Source organism: Eumetopias jubatus, unplaced genomic scaffold (assembly GCF_037043125.1).
Source record: "Eumetopias jubatus isolate StellerSeaLion01/CBP00866 unplaced genomic scaffold, mEumJub1_p1.0 scaffold_1, whole genome shotgun sequence".
In the NCBI taxonomy this organism is placed as follows: Eukaryota; Metazoa; Chordata; class Mammalia; order Carnivora; family Otariidae; genus Eumetopias; species Eumetopias jubatus.
The window spans coordinates 128,316,118-128,332,123 of NW_028274807.1; the positions used below are offsets into that span (position 1 = coordinate 128,316,118).

The 16,006-nt window shown below is 39.0% G+C and overlaps 1 protein-coding gene across 1 annotated transcript in view; it reads left to right on the plus strand.

Annotated features, from left to right (window-relative positions):
• The first annotated feature begins 646 nt into the window (after positions 1 to 646).
• The window catches only part of MRPL3 (mitochondrial ribosomal protein L3), a 38,027-nt gene continuing 22,667 nt past the window's right edge, over positions 647 to 16,006 (plus strand). The window contains exons 1-6 of the mRNA XM_028099255.2: positions 647 to 871; positions 1,854 to 2,038; positions 3,290 to 3,381; positions 5,276 to 5,374; positions 12,942 to 13,041; positions 15,103 to 15,163. Of these exons, the coding sequence (XP_027955056.2) occupies positions 780 to 871; positions 1,854 to 2,038; positions 3,290 to 3,381; positions 5,276 to 5,374; positions 12,942 to 13,041; positions 15,103 to 15,163 (629 nt within the window). The 5' untranslated portion in view covers positions 647 to 779. The remainder of the gene's footprint in view (positions 872 to 1,853; positions 2,039 to 3,289; positions 3,382 to 5,275; positions 5,375 to 12,941; positions 13,042 to 15,102; positions 15,164 to 16,006) is intronic.

The following is a 16,006-nucleotide window of genomic DNA, read 5'->3' on the forward strand; positions in this document are numbered from 1 at the left end:
TTCTAGGTGGCTCACTTCTGGCTGGAAAAGAGCCTCTCTACAGGGCTGTTCGAGTGTCTGTAGGACATGACTGCTGTCTTTCCCCATAGGGAGCAATCCAAGGGACCAAGACAGTAGTAGCAACATTCTGTATGATCCAGGCCTGTAAGCCACGCATCATCACCTTGGCCATATTCTACAGTTAATACATGCCGGCCCGGTTTCAGTGCCAGCTCTGTCCGTCTGCCAGATGTACTATTTTGAACCAGCACCAAAATTCTGAGTCTCCTTTCCCTCATTTATAATATAAAATAACAATTTCCTTTTAGGGCCGTTTTCAACATAAACCAGTATAACAATATCAAGGTTTGTTCAGTACAACGAGCTGCCCCACAATGCACATTAGTTAGAAGTGATTTCGCTTCCTTAAGGAGCCTGTCTCTATTCGCTTCATTCTTGCCAAGTTTTAACTCCAAACATCCCTTTTTTTCACCCCTGGGGAGACAAATCAGTCGTCAGTCCCTGCCCAACCACCTGCTGATCCTAACCCGGATCCGAGATAGGACTATCCAGAGGCGGAACTCTAGTTCCAGGGATGACCGTGGTGCCCGGAATGCATTGGGAAAAGGCCCGGAAGTGGCTCCGGGGCTCTTTTCCGATCACTGAGGGCCACGGCAGACACCGGGCGGCACGTTCCCGGGACCCTGTGGCGGACTCGCGGCTGCAGCGTGGGGACGCCTTGAAAGCAGAGCAGCGGGGCGCAGGAAAGAAGAGCGGGGCAAGCCCTCCCCGGCCACTCTATGCCTGGTTGGAGGCTGCTGGCTCAGGCCGGCGCCCAGGTGCTGGGCTGCCGCGCGGGCGGCCTGGGTGCTGCCCGGGGCTCGGCAAACAGGTGGGTGGGCTAGAGACAGGGTGTGGGGTTGTGGTCCCTGCAAACCACAGACCTGGAACAGTGACATGGCCCAGTGCGGAGGGGTCTGCCCAGGGTGGAGGAGGAAGGGGCGCAGTACCAGAACGCAGGCACAGAGGGGTAAGGAGCGTTACTCCAGGGAAGTGCCCATTAAAGGAGTGAAGGGGTGATTTTTTGTTTTTAACGTTTATGAGCCAGCGACTGGTAGAGAGCATTACCAGCAGCAATAATATCTACCAATTAGTGGGCGTTTTCTATGTACTGAATGCTTTGTTAGGTATATCAGGCGCCTTAGCTCGTGTAGCCTCACGAGATATAATTGCTATTGTTACTCGTTTCACAGACACTGTCATTATTCCGTATTGTCATGATTGCAGTTTGCAGGTAAAACGAAAACTTGGGGAAATAACTTACCCAAGGTCACTCAGCTAATTAGTGTAAAATTGGGACTCTAACCTGGATGTACCTGACTACAAAAGGTGGATAGGTGACAGAAAGCCTTACTTCATTTCTGACCCTCCGTGCAAGAATTACATACCTCCTTCCCGACACAAGGTCTTCCTTGGTGTGTTCACGTGCTCAGAGATCATGTCTTTTATGGATTTCTGAGCCTAGGCCTTGTCATTGCTGGGAAGAGGTGAGCTTATCAGAGATCAGCATCCCACATTCTGCCACCTCCACTGGATGTAAACGATTAAGTACACATACAAATGGGTCAGCTGTTCCTGTGTCTAGGTGGGACATCTCTGTTAGAAATTGGTTTATTCCAGAGGAGAAGATGAAGACCTTTTACAAAGTGTGAACCCCATTATTATCATAAGGAATGTCAGGAAAAAAACTTGCACAGATACCAAATCCTTTCCTAAGGCCCAGACTACACTTTCCAACTCATGTGACCTCTCCCCCACATTAAATGGGGGAACTTTTTATATTGTGATTTCTTTTATAATTTTTATTTTTACAGAACGGACATCTGGCTTTTGGTTAGAAGTCTCCACGGCAGGAGTGGTACTTGGTGGGATGAGCATCTTTCTGAGGAAAATGTCCCATTTGTTAAGCAGTTGGTCTCTGATGAAAATAAAGCCCAGTTAGCAAGTAAACTGTGTCCTTTGAAAGATGAGCCATGGCCTCTACATCCTTGGGAACCAGGTAGTTATTTTATATTTGATGGTTTCTCATTTCCTAGTTACTGTGTGGCTGGAACATTCAAAATCATAGTGACTGCTTGATGAATGTATCACCTCTTGAATTTACTTTTCGTGTCTTAAGTGTGTCTGTTTCATTGTGGTTTGGTTTGCAAGGTTATTTCTAGCATGCTGGTCTACTATTAGCAAATGTCTGATGGTAATCAAGACCTCCTCAAGAAGCTGTTTTTAGGTGAAAGGAAAATCATTCTGCATGTGTTTTCTTATTTCCTTCAGATTAAAAAAAATTATATAAAATAAATCAGGGAAGAAAAGCTGGAGGAGTATGATCTAAACTACACTGTGTCACACAGATGTTTTCAGTTGGAATGTTCTAGCACTCCAGGTTTGCCAAGCATAACTCCAGAATCAGCTCCTTGTGCTTAGTAGAGTAGTAAACCCACGTGTAGCCAGACCAAAAATAAGGCCTGTCCTTATTTGAAGTTGAGAGTGGTCTTTGGTTGGGGTTTATTGTGACAGTTGAATTATATAGTGATCAGAAATTCTAGGGACACCTGGGTGGCTCAGTCAGTTGAGCATCTGCCTTCAGCTCAGGTCATGATCCCAGAGTCCTGGGATCGAGTCCCGAATCCAGCTCCTTGCTCAACGGGCAGCCTGCTTCTCCCTCTGCCTGCCACTCCCCTTGCCTGCCGCTCCCCCTGCTTATGCACTCTCACTCTCTCTCTGACAAATAAATAAAATCTTTAAAAAAAAAAAAGTTCATAGTGGAGCAACTTTACTAACTTAGGCAAGAAATCTAAGTGGCATGGTGGAGGCTGACATATTTTAGCAACTTGACCACTTGTGTCATCCCTTAACGCCAGCTAAGTTCTTAGAATTTGAGTAGATGTTTTCTAATTAATGACATTAGATATGACTTGATACTAGGAAAGCAAAGCATAAGGATGGATTTATCATGTCCTCTATTAATACCATTGTTTTAAAACCAGAATATATCAGTTTACCTATTTTCTTTATTTTATAGTTACCATATATTTATTCATTATACAGAGATTTATTAAGTAACAGTGTGTTACCCAGCCATGGTTGAAGTCACTTACATCTCTGAGGAATAGTAGTGTTTTAATCTATGAATATATTAGCATGTTTCTTAACTGTCTGTCGCTCATATTGAAACCACAGTGTAGAAATACTGTTGCTTCATGTTGGCGAATGTTGAAAAAGTTTGTAATAACACTGATTTGTTTTTAACCAGGTTCCTCTAGAGTAGGCCTTATCGCACTGAAGCTGGGTATGATGCCTTTATGGACCAAAGATGGTCAGAAGCATGTGGTTACATTACTTCAGGTAAGAAAGAAGCAGAGGATGTAACAGATCAGTATGTGTGCAAGATCTATTTGTGCAAACCTGCATGGACGGTATTTGTATCCTGAAATACATGACTGTGATGAAGAATGGGCTAATGTCAAGCATAAATGCTATTAAAGAACTTTACTTCTGTTTCAGTGAATGTTTCACTCTTGCCTGAGTGGTGGCCTTCTTGATACTGGCATAAGGATAACTACAACCATGAATAAAAAAAAAGATTGTAACCTAGCTTCTCACAGCTGTACGAGTTGAATTTGTAATTGGAAAAAAATCTTAGTCCCATCTTATTTTCATTCTTTCAACTCAAAAATAAAATTTTGATCTCTTTGCTAACTTAGAATGTAACATTCTTGTCTGGGGAAGCAGCATTTTGTTGTCTGAGATAAGACAAACTAGTGGTTAAGAATGTGGTCCCTGAGAACAGAATATCTGACTTTAGATCTTGTTTCTGCCACTTCCTAGCTATGTTCCTTGGAACATTCTGCCTCTGCAAAAGATATAATTGTATTTGGTAAAAGATATAGTTATTAGCTACCTCAAAGGTTTTTGTGAGGGTTGCACAAGGTAATAAACGTCAAACACTTATATAACAGTGTTAAATGTCCAATATACATTGCTGTTGTCTTTATGATTATTATTAGAGAAAGATTACTGAGAGAGTTAGGAGACCATCATTCCCCAAATCAGTTTGGACACCTGAGTTCATCTTTGGGGCCTAGTCTTAGACAAGTGATTAGACAGATGTTAGTGATTAAAATGAGAGTTCATGCACATAGACCCAGGGGGCCTACAAGCCTTAGGGTATTTTTATTAACTCTGAATGATCAAAGAGAAGATTACAGTTTCTAAAACTAATGAATTTAGGGAGCTTTCAGGAATGACTGGTGGAATTGTGCATTGGTACAACCACTTCAGAAAACAATTTAGCATAATTATGTGGTAAAGTTGAGATAGGTGAATCTTGTAGTCTTAGCAGTTCCACTCCTGAGTGTTAATAGAAAACTTGGACTTTATTACTTTACAACAATGTTTATAGCAGTATTGTTCTTAATACTCCAAAACTGGAAATAACCCAAATGTCCAATAGCCGAACGGATAAATAAGTCGTGGTATTCATGTAATGGAATGCTGGATAGCAATGAAAATGAACAGAAGAGAGTTACACACAGCAATATGGATGAAACTTAGAAATATAAACAAGTGAAAGAAGCAAAACATGGAAAAGTACATACAATCTGATTCTGTTTATACAAAGTCTAAAGCAGGCAACAATAAACTACATGCTTTCAAAGGTAGCAACTGTAAGGAAAAGTAAGTAAATGATTACCATGTGTCAAGAATAGTACTTATTTCTAGGCCAGTGCTTCTCAAACTTTAGCAAGCCTTAATCACCTAGAAGGTTTATAAAACAAGGAGATTCTGATTCATTTGGTCTGGGCTGGGGCATGAGGATCAGCATTTTCACCAAGTTCCCAGGTGATGTTGATGCTGCTTGTTTGAAGACCACACTTTGAGAACCACTGCTCTAGGGGTTAAAAAAAGGTGGGGAGGGAAATTACTAGAAAGAGACAGGCTTTGTGGATTCTACTTCTTGACCCCGGTTGGTGGTGAATGCTTATTTTCTTCATAAATACTCATTCTGTTGTATATTTATGTTTCAGGCACTTTTCTATGTGTGTTGTCTGTATGCTCTGTCTGTGCTTGACTTTTTTTTTTAAAGTTTACTTCTATATTTTAAGATTGTGGTTGGTGTTAGAGGAATGATGAGATAACTAGGGAATTCCTAATTGTCCTATGGCTTCAGTGTGACTGGTATGATATGTTAAAGTGTATCTTAGCACATACTTAGTTTTTTTTATATTTGTTTCCTTAGGTACAAGACTGTCATGTTCTAAAATATACTCCAAAGGAAAACCATAATGGAAAAATGGCAGCCCTAACTGTAGGAGGAAAAACTGTATCACGTTTCCATGTAAGGATGTGTTTTCATTCTTTAGAAGAGTACATTTCATTAGTTTCAGATCTGAGTTCTTTAGGTTTTGAGGCTATTCCATAGTCACAAATTTGTGTTTATCCATGAGGTAAATTATGGATTTGAGGGAAGGCAGTCTAGTGAAGCCATTGAGCCCAGGATTCTGAGAGAATTTGAGTTTGTTCCAGTACCTCTCCTCAGTATTTGGAACAAGTAACTTTACCCTCTAAGCTGAAGTATTTGCCCACTGTACAATAGGGATAAAAATACTACTTACCTAAGAGGTTTGTTACCAGGATTAATAGGATTTTTCATATGTGCCTAGCATGTCACAGACACTTAGTAGATGGTAGCTATTTTGTCATTTATGTTTAATTTCTCATTTTTTTCTAAGTTGTCTCAATACCTGACACCAACAGCATGTGGGGATTAATTTGTATATATTAGAAAGAACTTTCTTTGTGTGTGCAATTTTTTTAATCTGAAATCATCACTGTAAATATGAGAATACAGTAAAGTATATCATACAATCAGTAAGTTGTTTTTATTTTCACTGTTATACACTGTGTATAGCGACAAGGAACGGGAAGTTTTGGAGGAAAGACGTGTGTGAGGTGTTTACAGAAAATTCAGGTGGAGTTGTCCTATAAATAGTGGGATATACCGATCAGTGAGTTCAAGGTGGTTAAAATCACTGGAGTCCTATAGTTTGATAGGACTAGAAGCCATTTAGGCCAGTCTCCTAAGTGTTAGAGAAGTTAGCTACTTTGCATATTATGGTAGTCTAGTCTATATATATTTTAGTCTGCTATTAATTCTTGACAGTTTATTGCCTAATAATTTTAGGGTTTAAATAGTTTCACAATAATGAAAAGCACAGTGAGGTATTAATGAAAACTTTAAAAAAAAGTCAGATTTTTTCAAATGTTTGAATTTTTTAAATGTGTAAATACATGCTAGTCTTCATGTGAATAATTCTTTGATTTGATAGGTGCCTATTTTCTCATTGATTGTACTTCTGTGCTTTTGTTTTGTTTAGCACAATCATCTTTATTTTCATTACCAATTTTGTAAATTCATGACTTTATTGCCTTGATATTTGTAAATCAAACATGATGTTGGGATAATCCATTCTTGCACCAACAGATCTGTAAACATTACTTCCCAGAACTATGAGAAAGTGGAAAAACAAGTGGATGTGGGGTCAGAAGAGCTGAGTTCTAATTCTGACTTCTCCCATTAGCTCCCTTCACTCCACTTTTTTTAAATATCCATTTTCTTACACATAAAAACAGGGAATTCGACTTGATGGTTGCTAAATCCTCTTTTAGTTCTAAAAGTCTCCATTGGTTCTCCAATATCTTAGTTCTCAAGAAAAAAACAAAAGTTCCCCCACAAAATGTATTTGGCCGCTCAATTTATTCTATTTTACTTAGTGAGGAAAATGTCCTACAGAGTTTATTAATACTAATAATTAAAATATTTCAGAAATGGGGAGCCTGGGTGTTTCAATTGCTAAGCGTCTGCCTTTGGCTCAGGTCATGATCCCAGGGTTCTGAGATGAAGCCCCAAGTCTGGCTTCCTGCTTAGTGGGAGCCCCTCTCTCTGCTTGTGCACCCTTTCTCTCTCTCTCTCTCAAATAAATCTTTAAAAAAATTTCAGAAATAATAGTACTTTCATACTTGAGACTGTGGTCTACATATTTTAAGCTTTATTCTCTTTAGTGAATATACCGCACAGCAAGATGATTTGGATGCCTTATTATGTTGTGGTGGATTTCCACCCACTTACTTACACACATTTTTTTATTTACTTCTCTGGTATGGAAAGCACTACAAGGGTCTTTCCTGTTCTTTAAGATATACATTTTCTGGGGGTGCCTGTGTGGCGCAGTTGGTTAAGCAACCGACTCTTCGTTTTGGCTCAGGTCCTGATCCCAGGGTTGTGGGATTGAGCCCCCCGTCAGGCTGTGCCCTCAGCGCGGAGTCTGCTTAAGATTCTCTCTGCCCCTCTCCCCTGTGCATGCGCGTGCGCGCACTCTCTCTTTCTAAAATAAATAAATAAATCTTTAAGAAAAAAAGAAGATAAGTTTTCTAGATCCAGAGGACGTGTATTACAATATTAAGAAAACACTTTGTCTTTGAATGACCTTTCTTCAGAATTAGATATGAAAATGAAGTTTTAGAGTTCTTCATAAGTAAAGAATTTTGGTTCAGAAAGGAAAAAGATTTTCAAAACTAAAAATATGCAGACTTCCTCTTGCATATTGTAACTCTCACAGAAACTGCAAGTAGATTGGTTATAGAAAGTTTTAAAAGCAAATAGACCTGGGCGCCTGGGTGGCTCAGTCGTTAAGTGTCTGCCTTCGGCTCAGGTCATGATCCCAGGGTCCTGGGATCGAGCCCCGCATCGGGCTCCCCGCTCAGCGGGAAGACTGCTTCTCGCTCTCCCTCTCCGCCTGCTCATGTTCCCTCTCTCGCTGTGTTTCTCTCTGTCAAATAAATAAATAAAATCTTAAAAAAAGAAAAAAACAACAAATAGACCTATGCATATAAAATATCAAATAGTTAAGTATTCTAAAATGAATTGACTGAATCAGTTTTATTTATAATAGGGCTAAAACTGTTTTGTTTTGTTTACCCTGTAAAGAATTTAGGCCTCCCAGAAATTAGACTGTTTTGCTTTTGCTATTTTTGTAACTTATTATAAATAAAAACATAGGAAGTTAAGTGGCCTTAAAAGTTGATTAAATCAATTCATCTTAGGAGCGAGAAGCATTTTCATTGTGAGAAGGGTAATTGCAGAGAACTTAGAAGAGGGAGAAAATAAATGCAGCCTCATAGATGGGATTATCCAAGTGTGACACTGCTGTCTTTTAAATTGCCTTTTGAAATCATTTATTTGGAAGTTAAAAAAAAAAAAAACTTACACTGCTGCTGCTTTCAACTCAACTTGAGCATTTGGATTTTCTCATGATACCTAATTAGTTTTATGATATTTTGATTTTTAAAAGAAAAAATTAAAGTATTCAATTATATAGTGAAATTGGAATATAATCAAGAGTATGTATTACCTTTTATGTCTCAGTCTGTAGTTACTTAGATCAAGATGTTTATCTTAGCTATGTTGTGTTTCTGAAAAAGTAAAAGTTTTTTCTTAGAAGCTTCCTCACATACTTAGAAACTGATATTAATAAAAGAATATGCTTCTAAAATCATCAGGTGGAATATGTGAATGTCAAAAATAAATTTTAAAGTCTGTTCTAAAATGTAATAAATTTAAATCTGATACATCAGGGAAATAATTGCAAGGAGGCACATTTTTAAATGAGAACTTATGTGTTTGCTTTTAATGTGAAGGAAGTGTGCATGGTTGAAGATGAAAATAGGGGCCTAGGGACACCTGGGTGGCTCAGTCGGTTAAGCATCTACTTTTGGCTCAAGTCATTGATCCCAGGACCTGCGTCAGGCTCCTTGCTCAGCGGGGAGTCTGCTTCCCCCTCTTCCGCTGCCCTCCAGCCTACTCGTGCTCTCTCTCTCTCTCTTCTCTAACAAGTAAATAAAGTCTTTTAAAAAAAGAAAAGAAAAGTAGGGGCCTTGATAAGGGTGGTGTTGAATATCAGTGTTAGATTTCAGCATGTGGGAGGCAAAACTATAGGGAATGACTAGGATGAACTTACGTTATCACTCTTGGAGGAAAGGAGGAAAGGATAGCTTCTTGAGGGAACACCGTAAGGTACAAAGCAACCTTTTGTGGGCATCCAGAGCAGAGCTTCTCAGCATCTGTTGCATGGATCCACTGGAGAGCCCCAAGGACATTCCCAGGGCTTGTGGGCTGATCCAGAAATTAACATTCGATGCTTACAGGCCAGGGCCACCCAATTTCATGTTGACCAAAGGCAGCCTTCTCAGTAAGTTACAAAGTGGCACTAACAGTTTATATTTTAAACTGAAATCATCAAGTAACTGAAGATTGCTACATATTCATATAATCTATAATTAAGACTGGCTGTGCAGATACTCCATTGGATTGGGGGCAGTGATGCTTGGTTATCAGTACATCATCAGCATCGTCTTAAGTTGGTTAGGGTCTTTCAATTGCTGCTGTTCTTGCTTTTTTTACTACAAATTACTCTTGGTTTGGTTTCATAGTAGTTTAGTTTCTTGAAGATTTGTTCTTCCTCAGAATAAGATCTTTATTTTAGGCCTACAATTTTTTAATAACTAGACTTGAAGATAACATTGCAAACACAGTAATGTTATGTGCCAAGAACTGATGCAGCAGCAAGAGTGGAAAGGTGTAGTGACTTGGAGAGGCAAACCAGGACTTCACACCCAGATGGATGTCTGTCCTCCATCTTTTGTGTCTTCACCATTCATTTAGCTCACTTCTGCAGTGTATGACTTGCCACTGTGCTTAGCTCTAAAGTTGTAGACACAGGTGAATAAAACAGTTCGCCATCCAGGTGCTCCAGCAGGCAGGCAAACATTCGTGTAAGTTGATAAGTGTAAAGTAATGTGGACAATAATTGAAATATAGGCAAGGTCTAGAGAAAGCACAGACCAAGGAGTTGTCTGCTCTGGCAAGGCTGCCCAGGCAGGAATCTGGACAGGAAGTATTACTGGAGCTGAGACTAGACATAAACAGATTTTTAATGAGCTTTGGAGGTACAGGGGTGGGGAAGAATTACAGGCCAAGAGACCGACATAGGCAGACATAGGTAAGCATACATAGAGTACTGTGGTTCCTTGGGGACCTGCAGGTGCTTCTTTTGTGATGAGAGGGGAAGTTGAAGGGGAAAGAGCATCAGGAAGATAGATACACCTGTGTTGGTTATAGTTCCATGAAAGAAGCACTCTTCACATCAGGAAATATAAAGTGGTACAACTTTTTTGTCAAGTCTTCTAGCAGTCTGTATCAAGAGTCTTAAGAACTAAGAAAAGAAAAAAGACTCAGGACATTATTTTAAGGAAATGAGATATTCATAAAGTTTTCTATTCGAAGATATTTTTTATTCAAGGATATTTACAGTACAGAAAAAAGGGCATGAGTGGAGGGAAAAGCAGGCAGCGGGACCTACCAGGAGCTGGGGATGTAGCAGCAACTAAAGTTTCTGTTCTCAAGAAGCTTACATCTTGGTGGGCTTGGGGATGAAACAGGGAGGCCGTGGCTTAGAAGATAAACAATAAAAAATGTGTATCACAACAAATAGAAGTGCTTTGTAGACTAATAAAGTAAGCTGAGGGAATTGCAAGTGACAAAGTGGTGCTATTGTAGATAGAATAATCAGGAAAGATAAGTTAATATTTAGATGGAGGCCTGAATAAAGTGTGGGAGCAAGCCCTGCAGAAATCTGAAAAGCATTCCAGGCAGGGGGAATAGTATGTGCAAAGGACCTGAGGTTATTGTTTATTTTTATTTTTATTTTTAAAAATCTTTTATTTGTTTATTTGACAGAGACAGACACAGCAACAGAGGGAATACAAGCAGGGGGAGTGGGAGAGGGAGAAGCAGGCTTCCTGCTGAGCAGGGAGCCCGATGCGGGGCTCGATCCCAGGACCCTAAGATCATGACCTGAGCCGAAGGCAGGTGCTTAGCGACTGAGCCACCCCGCACCCCCTGAGGTTATTGTTTAATGTGTTCTTGGAATGTGAGGAATGCCTTGTACCTGAAGCAGGGTGAGCCAGGAGGAGAGTAGTAGATGAGGTCAGATTGTATAGAACCTTGGAAACCATGTTAAGGATTTAGGATTGATTCTGCATGAGCCATAGGTAAGCTAATGCTTATAAAGCTAATAAAACTCAGATTTAGCTTGAGTTTTAAAAGGATCATGCCAGCCGTGACTGGAGAATAGACCATAGGGTCAGGAGTGTGGAAGTTTGGAGACCAATTAGGAGGCTATTAATATAATCCAGGCAAAAGATGGTGGTTTGAGGTGCAGGGGAGAAGTAATTGATGTGGGCTTTATTTTTAAATAGAGTCTGCAGGAACTGCTGGTGTGTGGGACATGGGATGTGACAGAGAAAAGAGTCAAAGGTAACCACAAGATTTTGGGTCCAAGCAACAGAAGTATGGAGTTGCCATTTATTGAGGTTTGGGAAACCAGAGGAAAGCAGGTGTCTGGGAGGAAGTTGAGTTCAATTTTAGACATATCAAACTTGAGTTGCTGTATGACATGAAAGTGAGATACTGAGTTAGCAGTTGGACGAAAGAATTTGTAGTTCAGAGTAGAATTTGCAATGGAGGTTAGAAATGTAGGATATGAAGGAACTGAGAGAGAGTGCAAGTCTCAAGGAGAGAGTGGTCACCTGTGCCAAGCATTGCTGGTAGAGCCAGTGAGATAAGTATTGACCAGGGTATTTGACCACATAGAGATGGTTGGTGACCTTGATAAGCACTTTGCATTGAGTATTTAGGGGCTGCAAGCACCTGATTAAAGTGGGTTTGAGAGAATGGGAAGATAGAAAGTAGATTCAGCAGAAGTTTTTCAAGGAGCATTGTCATAAGGGGGAACGGAAAGGAGACTATGTGGTCAAGGGAAAGTTTTGTTTTAATATGAGTTATCGTGACATCTTTGTATACTGATAGGATAATTCCAGTAGAAAGGGGGAAATTGGTGATTCAGAAGGCAGTGGAGACAATTTCAGGAGTAAAGCCATTGAATAGGTGGGAGAAGGGTGGGATGAGTACATAGTGAGGGATTTGGCTTCTAATAAGAGCATGGACAGCTTACCTGTCATTGTGATTTCCAGCCCCAGTTCACATCAGAATCATAGGGAGTGCTTAAAAAACACACTGACACCTGGATGACACCTTCGATCAGTGAAGCTGCAGTCTCCACACAGAAGGCCCTTGGCATTGGCATTTTCTAAAAGTGCCCCATGTGTATCTTGTGCAATCTGGCGGGGGGTGGGGGATGGCAGTAGGTAAGTGCTTGTGCAGGAAGTTTGATTGGGTGATAAGACCTTGGGGAAATGCTCCTGTTCTTCTGGTTTTTTAGTGAAATCTGAGGCAACATGGTCAGCTCAAAGAGGGGAGAAGGAGGGAACAGTGCTGGAAATTTTAAAAGAGGTTGTGAAAAGGGGCTTTGGAGAGTGTGACAGGGATTTAAGTAGGGAAATGAAGGTTGGCCAGACCACGTTTGGGACTCACTTTGAAGTTTGTGATCATACGTTTGAATGTGACCTGGTATGTTTTCTTCCAGCTGCTTGGAAGCAGGTGCAGAGTAGACAGAGTTGAATTTCCCAGGATTGGGGTTCTTGATATTTAGTCTCCAGTCAGAATTCAAGTATGAGCACAATTCTGTTTCTTTTCCTAAAGAATAAAGGTCTTCCACCATGTAATTTTTTGAGCTCCACCATGCACCTGGTTGGATCCTGGGTGAAATGGATTATAGATAAAAATCTCACATCCCTTAAATAAGAATATGGTGCTCTTTATTCATTAGGGGAACAGAGTGCTCTTAATGATTTGTTCTCTGGGTTGTTAAGGACTTGGTTTAGATCTCTGTGCATTGAACTCCACCTTTAGTATAATGGGTTACTTATGTATGCTGCTTTTCCTCTAGAAATCTACATCTGTATTGGAATTTTACCAAGAACTTGGATTGCCGCCAAAACAGAAAGTTAAAATCTTTCATGTAACAGATAATGCTGTGATTAAGCCAGGTAATCTGAGGCTGGGGAGAGGAGGGAGACAAAAATACCCAAATATGTGATTTGTTTAATGTTAGGCCTTTCAATAAAGCTGAATCCACAATACAAAGTCCTAAACATTTATTTTTAAATACAAAGCGGTATCTGATTTTTAATCACTAGGGACAAACAAGCCTTTTTCTTTTTTGACCGGAAAGAACTGTAGAGAACTCTTTGTTTTCATTAAAGAGGGAGGAGCACTTTTGTTTTTAATGTACAGAGAGTTTCACATTTGGAAAAGCCACTCCAGATAAATACACTAACTTTTATTTTTTTATTTTTTAAAATACACTAACCTTTAAAAATGTGAAGTTCCCTCTGTGTAGGCTGTCATTTTAATGAGTGAAGAATAGGTAGACTCTCACTGAGATAGAATTTTCATGAAACAGGAAAGTGATTGACCATAGCATCTCGATGTAAAGGTTCTAACTTAAAAATTCTGAAGTATTTTACCTACTCCCTGAAATGTCAAAAATTAAGATTTGGCAGCATGGTTTTATTGGTTTATGTAGTTAACAGCATTTTGACATCTTTGAACTTAAGAAAAGCTTCCTGATCTCTTGAACTTGAATTCTAACAAGTAGATAGTAGAAGGATTTTTTAAGATTTGGTATTAATATCTGAACTAAATTTCATTAAGTAAGTAAGCCTTATTAATTGGAGTGACAGAGGATCAGCCTTGATATAAGCTAGAATTAAGAGTATTTATTGAAGTCTAAGTTTTGTAGTTTGAAGCTAAAGTGAATGGAATTAAGGTAACAAGTGTAAAAATTAAGTCCCTGTTCACTTTGTTGTAGCTCATACTATGTGGAATTGTTTTTGTGGGTGAAAAGTGGTCAAGTATCAGCAGTTCAAGTCATTCAACCTCCTGGAAATTCAGTCAGTTTTAATCTCCCCAGTTTTTCTTAATTCAGGGTTTTTCTTTGCTCATAAAAATCTAGGTTAGGTCCTACTCTCTGAGAGCCCATAGTACCTTACTCCCTGTTTTAAATAAGCCATAATTAGCATTCAGTTGATTATGGCTTTTTTTTTTTTTTGAGAAAAAAGTCTTATTTGATGATGTTAATGTTGATTCTTCACTTAGATAATAAATTCTTGAGGTCAGGAGCTTTGTCTTACCTTTTATATTTCTAACTGTACATATGGTAAGTGCCCTATAAATACTTGCGGATTGTCAAATTAGATAGTTCTCATAGTGTTAATTCCAAATTGATACAAACAAAATGTTGTGAAGGGCTTTCACTTACAAAATTCCTCTAAATAACGTTTTTCCAGTGCCTTTTAAGTAAGGTTCTATTTACATACAACTTGTTTTGGAAATGTTAGTATATGAAACTAGGGGTATCAATAATGACAATTTTTCGGAATTCAAAATTATCCGGTCATGTGCTGGAACAACAGGAATTTATTGGCACAGTGACCAATCTACCAACAATCTGATATATGTGGGTTTTATGTGGATATCACACATACTATAATCACTGCCCAGTATACAATGGACCTGGGTTCAAAACAGTTAAAAGTTCCTATTTTTGGATAACTTATCTCTAATGGTTAAAAAAGATTTGATCCAGCTGCAGCGTTTTTTGAGTCATCCTTTCGTTTTTATTTTGTTATATGAAATAGGAAAGGTATCTTAAGTCTTAAGTCAGTATATTATTATTCACTAAAACAACAAAGAATCATCATTGTGTATTTACCAGCAAGAACACTGTGTTTGTCTTATGAATTGCCCATTTCAGCCAGTACCACGTTGGCCTCTGTGAAAGCACAAGCCCATCAGCTACCCATGGTCTGTTAGCCTGACTCCAGCACCATGTGCCTTGTCCTGGGACATATTGTTCTTCAGCCCATGTACAGTCAATTAAGGCATGTTTGATGAACAGTTTTATTATTTTATTGTTGATGTTTCTAATAATTATAATTGTGAAGAGAATCTTCTTTTTTTGAAATCTGACAGGCTTCCTAGATGTAGTTTATGTTTAGTGAAGTTGGGCTGACAAATTTCTTATCGATTGTTTTCTTTTCATAAAGGCACCCCTCTTTATGCTGCTCATTTTCGCCCAGGACAGTATGTGGATGTCACAGCCAAAACGTAGGTCCACATTAACAGGTTCTTTTCCTTTTTTTTTCCTCATATATTAAAACGTAATGGAGTGAGTGAAAGTATAGTCTTTCAAGGCAGTGAATAAAGATAACCATTATTCTCATTTGTAATTCTATAATGTTACTGACTATACTAGATTTTAAATTGCACTGAATTAGTTGTATGTGAACATCAAGTTACAGGTTTGAAACTGAGATGTATGCTTCTTGAAATGGGACTACAAGAAAGGTCACATTACTTAGGTTCTTTGTGGGTTGGGCCCACTTCTATTTTAAGACCAAAGGCTATATATCATTTGATGGTGATATATAAATGAACAATGCTATGGAGTTCTTTTGAGATTGTGTCATCTAGTAAATGCTGGTTCTTTCCAACTCTAGGAAACATACTGTTTGTGATGGTTGTTTTGCTTAAGGTTCCCCTAGTGTAACTGTAAAACATTTTGTTAACTGTGTTAAGAGCCTATCCGAAGCAGGAAGAAGTAGTGTTACACCTTAAGCCTCTGGTAGCATGGCATTGTCTCTCAGTACTAGACAAGTGAGACAGTGAGACTTCATAAAAACAAGATATTTTTTATCCTGAAACAAGGGTTTAATTTGGGAGAAATCAACACTTAATTGTCACACAAACAGACATGCTGACTTTGAGTCATATTCAGACTGGGAGGAGAAGCAGTTTTTCAAAATTTGGTTAAGGTTACTTCACTAGAGAATGAAGTAACTGAGCCCTTACATATGTTTATATAGAAATTGCTCAGTATATGTTAGTAGAATCTGCATGACTAGGCTAAACTCCAAATATCAGCTGTTGGCTATTCCTGTTTCTTGTTCT